At 55.5% G+C, this 14845-nt stretch overlaps 2 protein-coding genes across 4 annotated transcripts in view; both read left to right on the top strand.

Moving 5' to 3' along the window:
* The first annotated feature begins 116 nt into the window (after positions 1-116).
* Positions 117-6012, top strand: RABGGTA (Rab geranylgeranyltransferase alpha subunit). Of its 3 annotated transcripts, none has more exons than XM_011385520.2 (17): positions 117-253; positions 570-626; positions 791-901; positions 1261-1385; positions 1577-1764; positions 2025-2228; positions 2545-2628; positions 2716-2798; positions 2881-2982; positions 3085-3190; positions 3289-3340; positions 3509-3597; positions 3746-3834; positions 3929-4045; positions 4679-4792; positions 5063-5150; positions 5789-6012. In XM_011385520.2, exons 2-17 carry the CDS (start codon positions 624-626, stop codon positions 5935-5937), a joined length of 1704 nt encoding a protein of 567 aa, XP_011383822.1. In that variant the 5' UTR covers positions 117-253; positions 570-623; the 3' UTR covers positions 5938-6012. The 3 variants fall into 3 exon arrangements, with proteins under 3 accessions (XP_011383822.1, XP_011383823.1, XP_011383824.1); XM_011385521.2 differs by having other exon boundaries at positions 246-354; XM_011385522.2 differs by lacking the exon at positions 117-253 and adding an exon at positions 280-419.
* Positions 6013-9236: 3224 nt separating this feature from the next.
* The window catches only part of TGM1 (transglutaminase 1), a 13279-nt gene continuing 7670 nt past the window's right edge, over positions 9237-14845 (top strand). The window contains exons 1-8 of the mRNA XM_011385519.1: positions 9237-9558; positions 9718-9906; positions 10887-11135; positions 11528-11646; positions 11780-11887; positions 12326-12500; positions 12873-13011; positions 13149-13252. Of these exons, the coding sequence (XP_011383821.1) occupies positions 9237-9558; positions 9718-9906; positions 10887-11135; positions 11528-11646; positions 11780-11887; positions 12326-12500; positions 12873-13011; positions 13149-13252 (1405 nt within the window). The remainder of the gene's footprint in view (positions 9559-9717; positions 9907-10886; positions 11136-11527; positions 11647-11779; positions 11888-12325; positions 12501-12872; positions 13012-13148; positions 13253-14845) is intronic.

The raw sequence follows: 14845 nt of genomic DNA, 5'->3' as shown, positions 1-14845 counted from the left end.
CAGTTTCTGCTGCTTTCACAAGCGGGCCATAGACACGCATGAGCACTCGTATTTGCTAGGAAGCTAACAGGGACCGGCGTTTCCGGGCCTGCGCACGCGCCTCTGGACCCCACCTACTCCGCCCAGGTCCCTCCGCAGGCCTGCAGAGGGCGCTGGGCCTCGGAGAGCCGGGGCTGGGCGCCGCTCTAGCCAACCCCTGGGCTCGGTGGCGGGCGCTGTAGCACCGCGTCTCTCACGTCACCTCCCAGCACAGGTGGGTCCGCCCGCCGGGGGCGGTAAAGCCTGGAAGTCGTGAGGCGGGCGGGTAGCAGCAGCCTTCGGGCGCAGAGTGGTCCCCATCGCCCAAGTGCCCCGGTTCGGGTCCAGCCTGGTGGGATCGGGCTGTGGGCAGGGCCGCACGGGTGAAAGTCCCAGTCCGGGTGGGCGCCTCCTCCTGCACGTGCAGTGTCTGTCCAGGACCCTTTTACACCCCGGGGGTCGATTTTCTGGCTCGCGTGCGGCTTCCGCGGGACAACTGGAGGCGGGGCTAGCAGGGGCGGGGCTCCCATGATTGACACTTCTTTCCCTAGGTTTCACGGTCTACCACTGGACCCCTTCCCTGTCCTGAACCCTGAGCCGACACCATGGTGAGACCCCTGACCTCAGCCTCTCATTTCCGCATGCCCATGTCCCTTGCCCCAGTGGCCTTGCCTCTCGATTTCCCAATATAAATCTGGGCCTCTGTTGTTGGGGTTCGGTGGGCCTGCCTCTGCAAGGCAGTCTGACCCTCCCAACCCACCTTTCCCTGTAGCACGGGCGCCTGAAGGTGAAGACTTCGGAAGAGCAAGCAGAGGCCAAAAGGCTAGAGCGGGAACAGAAACTGAAGCTATACCGATCAGCTACCCAGACTGTCTTCCAGAAGGTGGGGCCCTCAGAGGTACCCTATCTCCAGGTGGCCCCCTTAGTATAGCACAGAGGCCAAGAACTGGGCCTTAGAGTCAGATTGCCTGGATCCATATATGGGTTCTATCACTTACTGGCTGTGTGACCTTGAAAAGGTACTGAATCTCTTTGGGCCTCAGTTTGCTCATCCGTAAAATGGGGCTAATAACTGCACTTACTGCATGAGGCTGTTGTGAAAATTAAATGAGAGGATACATGTAAGCACTTTACATAGTACCTATTGTATAATATGAAATTTATAGAATATTTGATAATTCTGTTTATGTTATTTAACCCTGCAGTGGGAGAATATGATTTCTGACCCTTCTATCTTTTTAGCGCCAGGCTGGTGAGCTGGATGAGTCAGTGCTGGAACTGACAAGCCAGATTCTAGGAGCCAACCCTGACTTTGCCACCCTCTGGAACTGTCGACGAGAGGTGCTCCAGAAGCTGGAGGCTCAGAAGTGCGTAGGGATTCAGGGTCCCAAGAAGATTGGTCTAGCCCTACCGCTGCCCTCCCTGGATCCAGTGATGGAGGAGGAATAGGGCAGCCAGGGGCACAGGCAGAGGGCAGTGGAGGACTGGGTGCAGAAAGTCAGGGATAAGTGAAGTTGGGTGTTGGAGGGCCCTGACCCTCATTCCCCTCTGGGCACAGGTCCCCCGAGGAATTGGCTGCTCTGGTGAAGGCAGAACTAGGTTTCCTGGAGAGCTGCCTGCGGGTGAACCCCAAGTCCTATGGTACCTGGCATCACCGTTGCTGGCTGTTGGGCCGCCTTCCAGAGCCCAACTGGGCCCGGGAGTTGGAGTTGTGTGCACGTTTCCTCGAAGTTGATGAGCGGAACTGTACGTGCCTGCAGATTCTGTCCCCACAGCCCTCACCTACCCCACATCCTGGTACTAGGGCCTCAGTAAGGCCCAGAGTTGGGAGGGATGGCCAGGACAGGCCCACTGAACTAACGGCAAAAGGGATGTTGGAGCCAAATGCATCCTCCACGGAGTACACGGAGAAGTGTTTTTAGGGGCCTCTGAGGGAACTCCAGGGGTATCAGCCAGGGAACACTTCCTGCCTTGCTTCTGAGATGTGCTGTCATACTTCCCCCCAGTTCACTGCTGGGACTACCGGCGGTTCGTGGCTACACAGGCAGCTGTTCCCCCTGCAGAGGAGCTAGCCTTCACTGACAGCCTCATCACCCGAAACTTCTCCAACTATTCCTCCTGGCATTACCGTTCCCGCCTCTTGCCCCAGCTGCACCCCCAGCCAGACTCTGGACCACAGGGGCGCCTCCCTGAGGATGTGCTGCTCAAAGGTAAGCAGGGTTGGGGTGCTGGGGAGGACTCTGCAGCACCATCTTCCTAGTCCAGCCCTGTTCTTGAACCTGCATTTGGGTTTACTGAGCAGCTATTTTGTGCCTGGCTCTAGGGGTATATATGATTTAGCTCCTGGCAGAAGGGTGCTCAAGTGTTCAATGGGAAAAATAAAACTGATATATGCAGCTGCTGTGCCAGGCCAGCGTATAGTGAAGCTGAGGACTGGAGGTACTGCAAGGAGAGAGCTGGATATTGGGACAGCTAGGAGCCCACCAGGGTACCAACCACAGCCCTGCGCCTCCTTTGCCCTTGCAGAGCTAGAGCTGGTTCAGAATGCCTTCTTCACTGACCCCAATGATCAGAGTGCCTGGTTCTATCACCGCTGGCTCCTGGGACGAGGTGAGCAGTAAGGGAGGAGGTTGGGTATTTAGGGCTTGGAAGGAATGGAAGAGGATTTAGGAGACCTGAGGCTGTGTCTCCCCGCAGCTGATCCCCAGGATGCTCTGCGCTGCCTGCATGTGAGCCGGGATGAGGCCTGTCTGACTGTCTCCTTCTCTCGGCCCCTCATGGTGAGCCCTGCAGCTTTACTGGAGAATATCATGGACCTTGTGCTGTTGGGGCTGATGAGTCTCTCTTTGTCCTCTGTGCCAGGTGGGCTCTAGGATCGAGACCTTGCTGCTCATGGTTGATGAGTCACCCCTGGCTGTGGAGTGGAGGACCCCAGATGGCAGGAACCGGCCCAGCCATGTCTGGGTATCCCAGGATTGGAGGGGCAGAGTGTGGGTCTGGGGCAGGGCCAGGTTGGACAGTCAGAAAAGTGGTATAGCTGGGCATTTCCTTGACCAATGCTCCCAGATCTGTGACCTGCCCACTGCCTCCCTCAACGACCAGTTGCCCCAACATACATTTCGTGTCATTTGGACAGCAGGCGATGCCCAGAAGGAGTGTGTGCTCTTCAAAGGTGATGCAACCTACAGCTTCCACCCCTCGTAGCAGACCCCTATCCCTTCTTCCTCTCATGGGTATCCCCTCCTGCCACCTATTCTTTCTTTCTTTCAGGCCGCCAAGAGGGCTGGTGCCGGGACTCAGTCACGGATGAGCAACTCTTCAGGTGATGACAGGGAAGCATGCCAACAGAAGAGGGCTCTGGGCTCTGGGCATGAGGCAACTGGGGCAGGAGGCTGGAGACTCAGGCAGATGGTCTCAACCTGGATATTAGGGGATGGCCAGTAGCCCAGGGCTATGGGCATCACCACCCCCCGCCGCCGCCCACCCTCAGGTGTGAGCTGTCGGTGGAGAAGTCCACGGTGCTACAGTCTGAACTTGAATCCTGTAAGGAGCTGCAGGAGCTGGAGCCTGAGAACAAATGTGAGGCCCCATTCCCTGAGATCCTGCTCCTCTCAGGAGGCCCCTTTCAGGAGTGGGGGTGAGGGCTTGGGGAGAGCGGGATGGGTCTCAGGTAGATGGGAGCAGAGGAGGGTCCAAAGAGACTTTCCTTTTCCCACCCTTTTCACAGGGTGCCTACTCACCATTATCCTGTTGATGCGGGCACTGGATCCTCTCCTATATGAGAAAGAGACACTGCAGTACTTCCAGACCCTCAAGGCAAGCTAGACATTCGGGAACAGGCAAGGGGAAGGCCTGGTGGGCAGGAGGAAGGCAGCTGACACACATTCCTTGCTGGCTCCATCCCCTCCAGGTTGTGGACCCAATGCGGGCAGCATACCTGGATGATTTGCGCAGCAAGTTCTTAGTGGAGAACAGCGTGCTCAAGATGGAGTATGCAGAGGTGCGCGTGCTGCACCTGAGTCACAAGGTATGGATTGTGCATGGGCCTTCCCTGCACCCTCACCCCACTGGCCCGCTCTTCTTCCTCGTGGCCTGGCCAGCTTTTCTGTTTATTCACTGGACTTCAGCTGAGGCCCTCTCTGTGTGGCCTCACTACACCCCTGGCTTTGCCTTCAGGTGCCTTTCTGGACATTTCTTCTGCTGCTCATTGGAGCAAGCCAATGCCTAAAGCCTGAATAGTTCCCAGAGATTCCTGACAAATTTTCCAGACTCTGTTTTTCTTCAATTTGTGGCTCTTCCCAGTCTTCCTAACACGTCAGTTTCATCACATCACTGCAGCCCACCTCTGCTCCCACCAAACCAATCTCCCAGATTTACCAGGCCTGTTCCTACCAGTGTCTTTTTTACTCCAGTGTTCTCCTCTGCCCCCTGTACCTGCCCCCACTCCATCCACTCCACTAGCCACCCTACCAGCAATCAGTCTGTTCTATGTCCTTGACATGGAGCATGTACTGTGGTGGGTTGTAAGGTAAGCTCTCCACCTACCCCATCTTCTTCTCAGCTGAGGTCCCCAAGGGCCTCTGTGGGGCACAGAGAGTAAGTGCCTGATAAACGATGGCTCAGGCCCCTCCCTGCTGAGTATCTCATCCCTGCTCCTCAGGATCTGACGGTGCTCTGTCATCTGGAACAGCTACTCTTGGTCACTCATCTTGACCTGTCAAATAATCGTCTCCGAGCCCTGCCCCCTGCCCTGGCCGCCCTGCGCTGCCTTGAGGTAAAGCCCTCAGTCCTCTGTCACTGTTCTGGGTGGTCCTTTTCCCATTCCTCCACCTCAGAAGTCTGCCTACCCGACAGAGAGATGCCCAGGTCCTGCCAGCCCCTACAGATGACCCCTGCCTTACCCACTCCATCATCCAGTCTGACCCAGAAGCCCTTCCATGCACTGCAAGCTGATCACCCTAGGCACCTCAGTTGCATGTACAGTCAGTCTCAGGCTGACAGCTGCCTGCCCTGCCTTGTCTTCCCTACCCTCCCTGCTCCCCAGGTGCTGCAGGCCAATGATAATGTCATAGAGTCCTTGGACGGTGTCACTAACCTGCCTCGGCTGCAAGAGCTCTTACTGTACAACAACCGTATCCTTCCTTCTGGATGACTTTCAGTCAGCGGGTAGAGTGAGGTGCCACACTGGGAAGGGACAGACCGCAATCAGGGGGGGTGCCCTCAGGGGGATGGGGAGGGGGTTCTGGCAGTCTAAGCTAAGGAGAGAGAATATCCTGGGGCTGTGTGGGGCTTTCTTTGACTTGCACTAGTGGAGTTCTGCAGGAGGGAAGAGACTTCCTCAAGCCAGAGTTCACAAATGGACGGCCCGCAGATGTTCTTGGGTACCACTTAGTATTATGAAATCGGGAAGTTTCATATTTTAAAAACCTGGAATTCTGATTCCTCTTAAAAATTGGAAGTTAAAGCAACTTTTGGCCTGCATTTCCACTCACCTACCCCTGGTCATTGCTGAGTCGTGGATGTCACTATAGCCCGGGCTTGCCTTCCCCTTGGCCATAGTCTCCACCACTCCTAGTACCATATTCAGTCTGCACCCTGTGCTTCCTGCCTGGCCTCTGGCCACTTACTCACTCCAGGGAAGCATGCAGGATGCCCGTCAACCAGGCTACCAGGCAGCAGTCCCCGCTCTTGAGGGAGAACAGTGACGGATACATAGGAGCAAATGGATCTTTGGGAAACCGCCAAGCTTTCCTTGACTCTCTTGCCCAAGGTCTCCAGCAGCCTGCAGCACTCCAGCCTCTTGCCTCCTGCCCCAAGCTGGTCCTCCTCAACCTGCAGGGCAACCCCCTGTGCCAAGCGGTGGACACCTTGGAACACCTGGCCGAGCTGCTGCCTTTAGTTAGCAGCATCTTCACCTAAGAGACCCTGCCTGCACCTCTACCCTCTAACTTATTGGAACTGAATAAAGAATGGGAGGCCCCCTCAGTCTGCTAAGTAAGCTGCTGCTTACTTAGTTGTTTCATCCTGTCTTTCATTTTTTGCTTGTCATGGAGAACCAAAGCCTCAGTGTTTAGGGCAGAATCAGAGTGAGGGCTGGATTTGAGTTTACCTTTTGGTTGAGGCTGGGGCTAGGCTACAAAGCAGCTGTAAGTCTCCAACTAGAAGGGCTCAGAATTTTTCCCATGACCTCTGCCCCTTCCAGATGCCCTCTGCCCAGGAGTTCTGGCTTTCATTTACCACAGCTGAGAGAGAAAGCTGTTCCTAGGAGTGAGTCAGAGCACCCTTTCCCCACCTTCTTAAAACAACATCTGTCCCCATGAATATCATTCTGCAGTTGAAGAGCCCTTGAAAATACTTGATCCCATCTGATCTTCATAAACTCTCAGGGATGAGATGATTAGGCCCCATTGTACTGATGAGGAAACTGCTATTAAGATACACCCAAGATTGCTAAGCTCAGGTGCTGAAACCAAAGCTGTACACCTTAGTCTGGGATCCCAGACTCATGTTCTTGCTTCTGTATGGATATGGAATGGTTGGGCAAGACGTGGCCTCAGCTCCCTAAGGTACTGAGCTGAGCCAGGCGTCTGTCCTCATGATATTCCCCCAACACATGTGCGCGCGCACACGCACCACCCTTGTCCTGACTTGGAAAGTGCTGAGGCACTTGAGCCTCCTGGAGGGAGGAAAGGGGAGCGGTTCAAGGTTTAGGGCACTGAGTCAAACCTGGCTGGGTGGGGAAAGAGACTGAAACAAGAGGGAGAGTGTGACAAGGCATTTCCTGGTTCCCTGGGAATCTACCTGGGCTCCTGTGTGCACATGCACACATCCGGACCCTCAGAATCCAGCCCCTTCCCATATCCATGGTGATGCACAAACAGCCCCTCAACAAAGTCCTTTGACCTGTCTCAGATCTGCCTGAGATTTTGATTTCCACTGATGTGGCATCTGAAAGTTTTGGAGGTGAGGGCAGACCCCCTGCCAGGGCTGGGCCTTGGAGCTGGACAGGAAAAGGTCATCATGGGTGTGGAGGGCTCCCTGCCAGGTCCTGGAGCCTCTGTCCCCACTCCCCGAGTCACCTCCCTACCTGATGCATCACCAAAATCAGCCTCTCTTCAATTGGCTTCCCTGTATCTTCTAGCCAACCCTGTTTTTACTGTCTTTTGGTCAGCGGTCAATGGGCCGAGCTGGGATACCAGTGGGATGGTGGGAAGAAGCCCCAAGAAGAGGGCCTCAACCTTTCCGTAGAACTCCCAAGAGATCCTCCCTGAGGATACCTGGCATTCTCTTTGCCTTGCAGTTCTCTCTGCAGCATCCTGGTGTTTCCCCTGTGTCAGGGTGGAGATGGGATGCACACAGGGCAGGTGCCTGGAGCCAGTTGTTCAGGATTCCCAGGGAGAATTCCAGGTTAGAGAACCTAGGACTCTAGCTGACCAGACACTCCTCTCAGTGAGAGAAGGGAGTACTCTAGCTTGGGGCGCGGGTAGGGAAGTGGGGGGTGGGAGGAGGGAGGTGCTCAGTTCCCACTTGAGCCTTAGAGTATGGCTTAAGCCTCCCCAAAAGCCCAGGCCAGGGGAAGAAAACAAGGGATTGCTTGCTCCTACTCTGAACCTTCCAAACACGCCCCCACCACCACCACCACCCAACTTGGCATTCCCAAACTTGGAAGGACACAGGAAGCTGGAGGCAGCTCACTCATTCCTCGGGCTGTGGAGCAGCTGGAGGAAGAGGAAGGACAGATGGGTGAGGGTGGGGGTCAGAGGATCAGGTAGAGCCGGCAGGTCATGGGTTGGCTGGTGGAGCCAGTCTGAGGGCCAGGCTGCTGATGTCACCAGTCTGCAGCTTCGGGTTCAGGGACCTCCCCGGCAGGACGAGTCCCAGGACCAAGCCCATGGACCAAGCCCATGGGCTGAGCCTGACCTGGGTTGCATGGGAGCCTGGCAGCAGAGACTGCTGAGAGCACAGATTGAGAACCTGAGCTTGGAAACGAAGGGTCTGCTGGATATGTAGTGTGGATGAAGGCGGTTCCTTGTCCCATTACCCTCAGGAGAAGAGACTCCTTAAGCACCCATTCTAGCAGGAATCAGCCTGGCGTAGCAGTCCCACCAAAGCCTTCCACTTTCACTCCAGCTTCATCCCTGACAGACCCCGACCCCGCCCCCTCCCTAGCCTCTCCTGCACTATTTCGTTTCCACAGTTGTTCAATTCCTCGAAAGGGCAAACAGGTTTCAGCCCGGGCAGAGCTTATTTCCTGCCCCTACCTCAGGAAACAGCCCCAGGGGCCTGGCCTCTTTCCCTAAGGAGGATGCTCCCCCTTCTTCCCAGAAGCCAGCCCCGCCCTCCCCCCTCATAAACCACTTACCCGCCCATCCCACACCTTCCACTTGTGTGGTGGCGTCAGGCGCGTCTGTCCTGTCCCATCAGTCCTGACCTGTTCCACCGTGGCCGCGGGACTCAACGCTGTCCTCCGCCGCCAGGTGAGGGGTACCAATGGGCCCTGAGATGCTGAGCCACATGACACCGTCTGGAGTCCGCGCCAGCCCAGATCGGTCCCCAGCAAGGTCGAGTGCGGGCCAGCCCAAGCCTGCGTACCCAGCAAGGCTGCCCCGAAGCCGCCCTGGGGGAGCGTGGGCTCCAGCACCTACGGTGCCCCGCCTCTCCCAGATACTTTGAGAGGGGTTTCACCCGACGTGGGGAATGCCTAGGACCACAAGTCCGGCATGTCACCCGCCTTTCTTTTGCAAGGAGCCTTGGGTGGGAGATCTCTGCTAAGAAATCGGTTCTAGAGGCGGTTGGTTGGTAGATCTCTAGACTGAGGAGCTGGCAGGTGGAGGGAGCAGGCCAAGGGATGGTCTATGCTGCTGGGTCTTGTGGCTGTGACAAGTGTCCACACATTTCCTGGGATGAGTCCTTGAGCAGTTTTCTTGATTGGGCATCTGGTTTGGCAGGTGTCTGTGTGGGGATGAAAAGGGAAACCTCATCTCTATAACACGGGAAGTTTCTCTAGGTGAATCTGAGAGGGGTCTTCAAGGGGGGTTGCTGGATGAGTCTGGGGAAATCTCTGGATCATCAGATCATCTCAATCATCTGGCTGGGACTAGAATCAGCTCTTTGGATGGCAGGTTTCCGGCTGGGCTGGCTGCAGTGTCCTAGGTAAAGGAGGTCTGAGAGGATGACCAGAGCCTCCTTGCCTCTTCCACACAGACATGAACATGACGATGGATGGTCCTCGTTCAGACGTGGGCCGCTGGGGCGGGAACCCCTGGCAGCCCCCCACCACGCCTTCTCCAGAGCCAGAGTCCGACAGACGGTCTCGCGGAGGGGGCCGTTCCTTCTGGGCTCGCTGCTGTGGCTGCTGCTCCTGCAGGAGTGGGACAGATGATGACTCGGGGCCTGAGCCCCACGGAGACCGAGGCTCTGGCTCCAGGGGTCGAGGGTCAAGCTCTGCACGCCGAAGACCTAACTCCCGGGGCTCAGACTCCCGCCCGCCTGTCTCCCGGGGCAGTGGTGTGAATGCAGCTGGAGACGGCACAATCCGAGGTGAGGCTGGCCTGTCGACCTTAGCTGAGAGCCAAAAGGGCTTAATAGGGACACACTCATCCTGGCATCTCTGGGAGCCTGAGAGGCTAATGATGAGGGGGTAAGGGGGAGTTCGACTTCCCTTGGGGCTTCAACTGACCTGGAATTGTGGCTTTGCAGAGGGCATGCTGGCGGTGACTGGTGTGGATCTGCTGAGTTCACGCTCGGGCGAGAACCGCCGAGAGCATCACACAGATGAGTATGAGTACGACGAATTGATCTTGCGCCGTGGGCAGGCTTTCCACATGGTGCTCTTCCTGTCTCGGCCCTATGAGTCCTCTGATAGTATCACCCTGGAACTGCACATAGGTCAGTGGGGCTTATAGTGGGAAGGGTGAAAACTTGGGCAGGGGTGCTGGCTACCAGGGCCTCCCAGCCCTGGTATTAGGGTTAGAGGGGCATCTTTGGGCTCCTCCCTCGCCCAGCTCCTCTCCTCTGCCACATAAGGCTGGTGTGCATGTGTGTGTCCCGAGGGGTGTGTCTCAAAGAGGGTCTTGATGTCTCCATTTTTCTAAGCCCACCCTCTTCAAGCCTCCAGGGGCATCTGTCTCAATATTCTTTCTCCTCAGGTGCTTGCTTCAGCGTTACTGCCTCTGTGTATCTTTCTTTCTGGATCTGCTCTCCTCCAGGGTGTGGCGAGTTCTCCCCACTCCCTCTGTGCAACTCTGTCTCTGTTTCCTCTGTCCCCGTGGCCCAGAGCGGATGCCTCCCTTACTGCGTTGCTTGGTGGCCATTGACTATCCAGGCTGGTGATTATGCTGCTGCCGGGGGCGGGAGACTCCTCATACCCTCTGATTAGGGCCTGGCCTTGCCCACTCCAGCCTCTAATTTCCCAGGTACCCCACCACCTCCACCAGGGATGCTCTGGGTTCTGGAAGCAGCAGTGCCAGGGAGCAGACAGGGTTGCCTTTCAGGATCTGACTGCCCTTTCACATGAGGTTGGGGCATCTGGACCCAGCCAGGGCGGCTCTGCTTTTCCAGCTCAGGAGCTAGGACAGTCAGACAGGCAGAGGGTGACAGTGGCCTGATCTCCCCTGCCCACCTCTAAGTTCAGTGTCAGGGGAACAGGTTTGAGATGTTGGACTGGGTCTCTGCCCTGGCATGTGGACAGGCATCGGGCGGGGACAGAACTATTTTTAGACTGTCACAGACTAAGGAGATGGCCCAACTCAGGGACACACACACACTAGCTCATACATATTCTGGGTGGGGCTGGGAGAAATCCAAGGCTCCATTTTCCCCCACCTTGGGAATGCTTCACCAGCTAATTGCTGCTTCTGCCATTCCAGGAAACAACCCCGAGGTGGGCAAGGGCACCCACGTGATCATCCCAGTGGGCAAGGGGGGCAGTGGAGGCTGGAAGGCCCAGGTGACCAAGTCCAGTGGGCAGAATCTGAACTTGCGAGTCCACACCTCCCCCAATGCCATCATCGGCAAGTTTCAGTTCACGGTCCGTACACACTCAGAGGCTGGCGAGTTCCTGTTGCCCTTTGACGCCCACAATGAGATCTACATCCTCTTCAATCCCTGGTGCCCAGGTGAGTCTGCTGGAGTCAGGAGCAGGGAATAGACAGGAGAGGAGGCAGGTCGGGGCTTCCTTTCCTAGGATCCAGTGTGGTGCTTGGGTGTCTGACCTTAGGAGAAGCTAGCCTCTCATTGTCCGGGTGAAGGGACCTAGGTCCCATGTAGAAAGATGACCAGCTCAAAGTCACACAGCCTCACCTCTCCCGGTGCAGGGCCCTGGTTACAGCCACCCTCTTCCCATTATCTCTGTCATGCTCCCTCCATGCTTTCTGGGAACAGTGCTTTCAGCCTAGAGACATTCCTGTTCTTCCTCTGTGGACATGAGTTCTGCAGAATTAGCCTAGGAGAAGGTAGGGCCCAGGGAGAGGGCTGGAGGGAACCAGGCATGTCTATTTTGGGGACACAGAGGACATCGTATATGTGGAGCATGAGGATTGGCGGCAGGAGTACGTGCTTAATGAGTCTGGAAGAATTTACTACGGGACTGAAGCACAGATTGGCGAGCGAACCTGGAACTACGGCCAGGTATGGCTGGCGAGGGCCACATGCACTTGGGAGAGCTAAAGACAGGTGGGGTGGAGTGGGAGAGAACGTGCTGGCCTAGAAGTCGGGCTTGGCTACGGTGGGCTGCGGTCACCTCTGCCCTCTCTCTTTCCAGTTTGACCATGGTGTGCTGGATGCCTGCCTATACATCCTGGACCGGCGGGGCATGCCATATGGAGGCCGTGGGGACCCAGTCAGTGTTTCCCGGGTCATCTCTGCCATGGTGAGCACCCTTGTGGCTCTGAGCCCTACTGTGTGTCTGCCTGTTGCCTCCCTTGGCCCCTACTCTTGCCCTTTCTGATTCCTCCAGGACCTCAGCCCTGACCCTGCCCTAGCAAAGGATATTGTGGGAGAGGTCTTACTCCTCCTTGTCCCTCCCTTGCCTGTCCCCCACCCCACCCTTTCTGGCACGTGTCCCAGCTCTCGTGGAATGTAGGGCCAAACCCAATACTTTACACACCCAAGATTCACATTCCTGTGCCAGACCAAGTGTGGGGGTGGGGGGCAGGTGGCTCTAGGGTCGGCGAGCCTTCGGCTACTGGCTAGATCCTGAGGCATTTTGGGGTGAGGGGTGGTTGCAGGGTCAGGGGCTGGGCTGGGACCACATGATGGATCCTGAGCCTCTCCTTCAACTACCCCCACCCCATCCTGTCCTGGACAGGTGAACTCCTTGGATGACAATGGGGTCCTGATTGGAAATTGGTCTGGCGATTACTCCCGAGGCACCAACCCATCAGCCTGGGTGGGCAGTGTGGAGATTTTACTCAGCTACCTACGCACTGGCTACTCTGTCCCCTATGGCCAGTGCTGGGTCTTCGCTGGTGTGACCACCACAGGTAATAGAGGAACTGGGAGCCTGGGCCCTACAAAGGGGGAGGGAGGGAAGCTAAGCTCCACCTTCACTAGCCTGGCCCAGCAGTGGCTACAGTGCAGGGGCAGGTTGGGGTGGATGGTAGACTGACCTTAATCATCATTAATTAGTGTTAACAACCAGAGAGAGGCCTAGGGGAGGGGAGGGAGAAAGGCTGGGCAGGGACAAGGCCAGGCAGGCAGCCTAGCTTCCCCTAACCCTCCACACACCCTGGCCCTAGCGACTCCTGACCCAGCTTGGCAACCCCTTACCCCCAGCTACCCCTCACCTGATGCTTCACCTGCACCCACCCCTGCCCTGGCCCCGGGCCCTGAACCCAACCCTGGCTCCTCCACAGTGTTGCGCTGCTTGGGCCTGGCCACTCGTACTGTCACCAACTTCAATTCAGCGCATGACACAGACACATCCCTCACCATGGACATCTACTTTGATGAGAACATGAAACCTCTCGAGCACCTGAACCACGATTCTGTTTGGTAAGGCTAGGGCTGGGGCTGGGGCTGGACAGCCCATGCCTTCCAAGGAGCAGTGACCTGAGATCTGGATGCCAAAGGAGTGCTGGGGAGGTCCCAGATGGGCTGCTCAGACCCAGCACTCTTCCATGTCCCTCCAGGAACTTCCACGTGTGGAACGACTGCTGGATGAAGAGGCCGGATCTGCCCTCTGGCTTTGATGGGTGGCAGGTTGTAGACGCCACACCCCAGGAGACCAGCAGTGGTGAGGCGGGGACCTGCTTGGCTCCTGTACCCCGCTTGGCCTTCTTTCCATCTCTCCAACCTGGGTAACAAACTCCAGAGTGTTAGTGCTGGACTTAGTTGTAGAGCCAGGTCCTTTACAGGGGTCCCCAACCCCTGGGCTGCGGACTGGACCAGTGCGTGGCTTGTTAGGAACTGGGCCGCGCAGCAGGAGGTGAGCGGCGGGTGAGCAAGCGAAGCCTCATCTGTATTTGCAGCCGCTCCCCAGCACTAGCATCACAGCCTCAGCTCCACCTCAGATCATCAGGCATTAGATTCTCACAGGAGCACCAGTCCCTGGTGCCAGAAAGGATGGGGACCACTGCTTTTAAAGAACACCAAGGTTCTTTAAATGAGTTTATCAGTCATGTGGCCTTTACTTTATTTTCACCTTTCCGCATAATTATATGCCTAAGTTTTATTTATTTATAATGATTAATATACTCAGATGGTTCAAAAGTCAAAAGATTTGAGAGAATTCAGTGACAGATTTTCCTCTGCCAAAAAATCCACTATTCTCATTTGCTTTTTTTACTTACATGTCCTAGAGATGAAGGACCCTTTTATTTATGTATTTTTAAAGTTTAAAAAGGTGATTATTATAAGTAATACATACTTGAAAGGGAAAAAAGTATAGAATTGAATAACATAAAATGTAAATGTTTCCTTTTCTCTCTCAGGATGTTTTAGTTTTAAGTAAATGTCTAGGTTCCACCACAGACCTAAAACATCAGACGTTCCAGGTATAGATTCTAGGAATCTATATATTTGAAAGTTCCCCTGGTGATGCCAAAGATCTGTTGGGTTTAGAATCCACTCCAAGCCCTTGTGGGACACGTGGAAAACAGTGACTCAGAGAGGTGGAGTGACTTTCTCTATGCACAGAGCATTAGGTCAGCAAGAGAGCAAATCCAGTCCCTGACTCCCTCCCTTCTTGACACGCATTCTCAGTTTCACCAAGTTCTTCTCTTGTCTGTTCTATTGCTCACTATAAATAATATCTACAGTACAGAAAAAAAAAATCAGATAGGTTCAAAGAAAAAATCAACCTCTATATCCAGCCCTAAGAGATAACTACTGATGATATAAACCATTAGTCTCTTTTCCATAATACACGTTTCTGCAAAAATTAGACCTGTCATACACTCTGTTCTCAAATAGGTCTCTCCCCTTTCCCACCTTAACGCTCCATCCCCAAGCAGTCAACCTGCCCCTCATGCTGCCTCCCCTCTGCTTCTCCCTTCTTCACCCTGGGTCAGATAGCCCTCGGCTAGCCTACATTCTTCCTGTGGTCTCTGGCCAGAACCCTCCCTCTCAATCATCTCTGTGAACAGTGCCCCCTGAATTGTGCAACCCAGCAATGCCTTCAATGCTGGAACAGCCTGGCCCAGGACACTGGGAGAACTGAGTTCCCATCCCCACTCTGGATGGGTGGCGGGCAGGAGCTCTAGGGCCAGCATGACCCAGGCTTGATTCCAGCTTGATTCTTTCTTAGATATGTCAGCTTGGGCAAATTCCTTGCATCTTTGGGCTTCGGTGTTCCTGTTTGTAAATGGGAATAATGTGTACCCTATGG

Source organism: Pteropus vampyrus, unplaced genomic scaffold (genome assembly GCF_000151845.1).
Source record: "Pteropus vampyrus isolate Shadow unplaced genomic scaffold, Pvam_2.0 Scaffold736, whole genome shotgun sequence".
Classification (NCBI taxonomy): Eukaryota; Metazoa; Chordata; class Mammalia; order Chiroptera; family Pteropodidae; genus Pteropus; species Pteropus vampyrus.
This window is presented reverse-complemented; position numbering and strand designations above follow the sequence as displayed.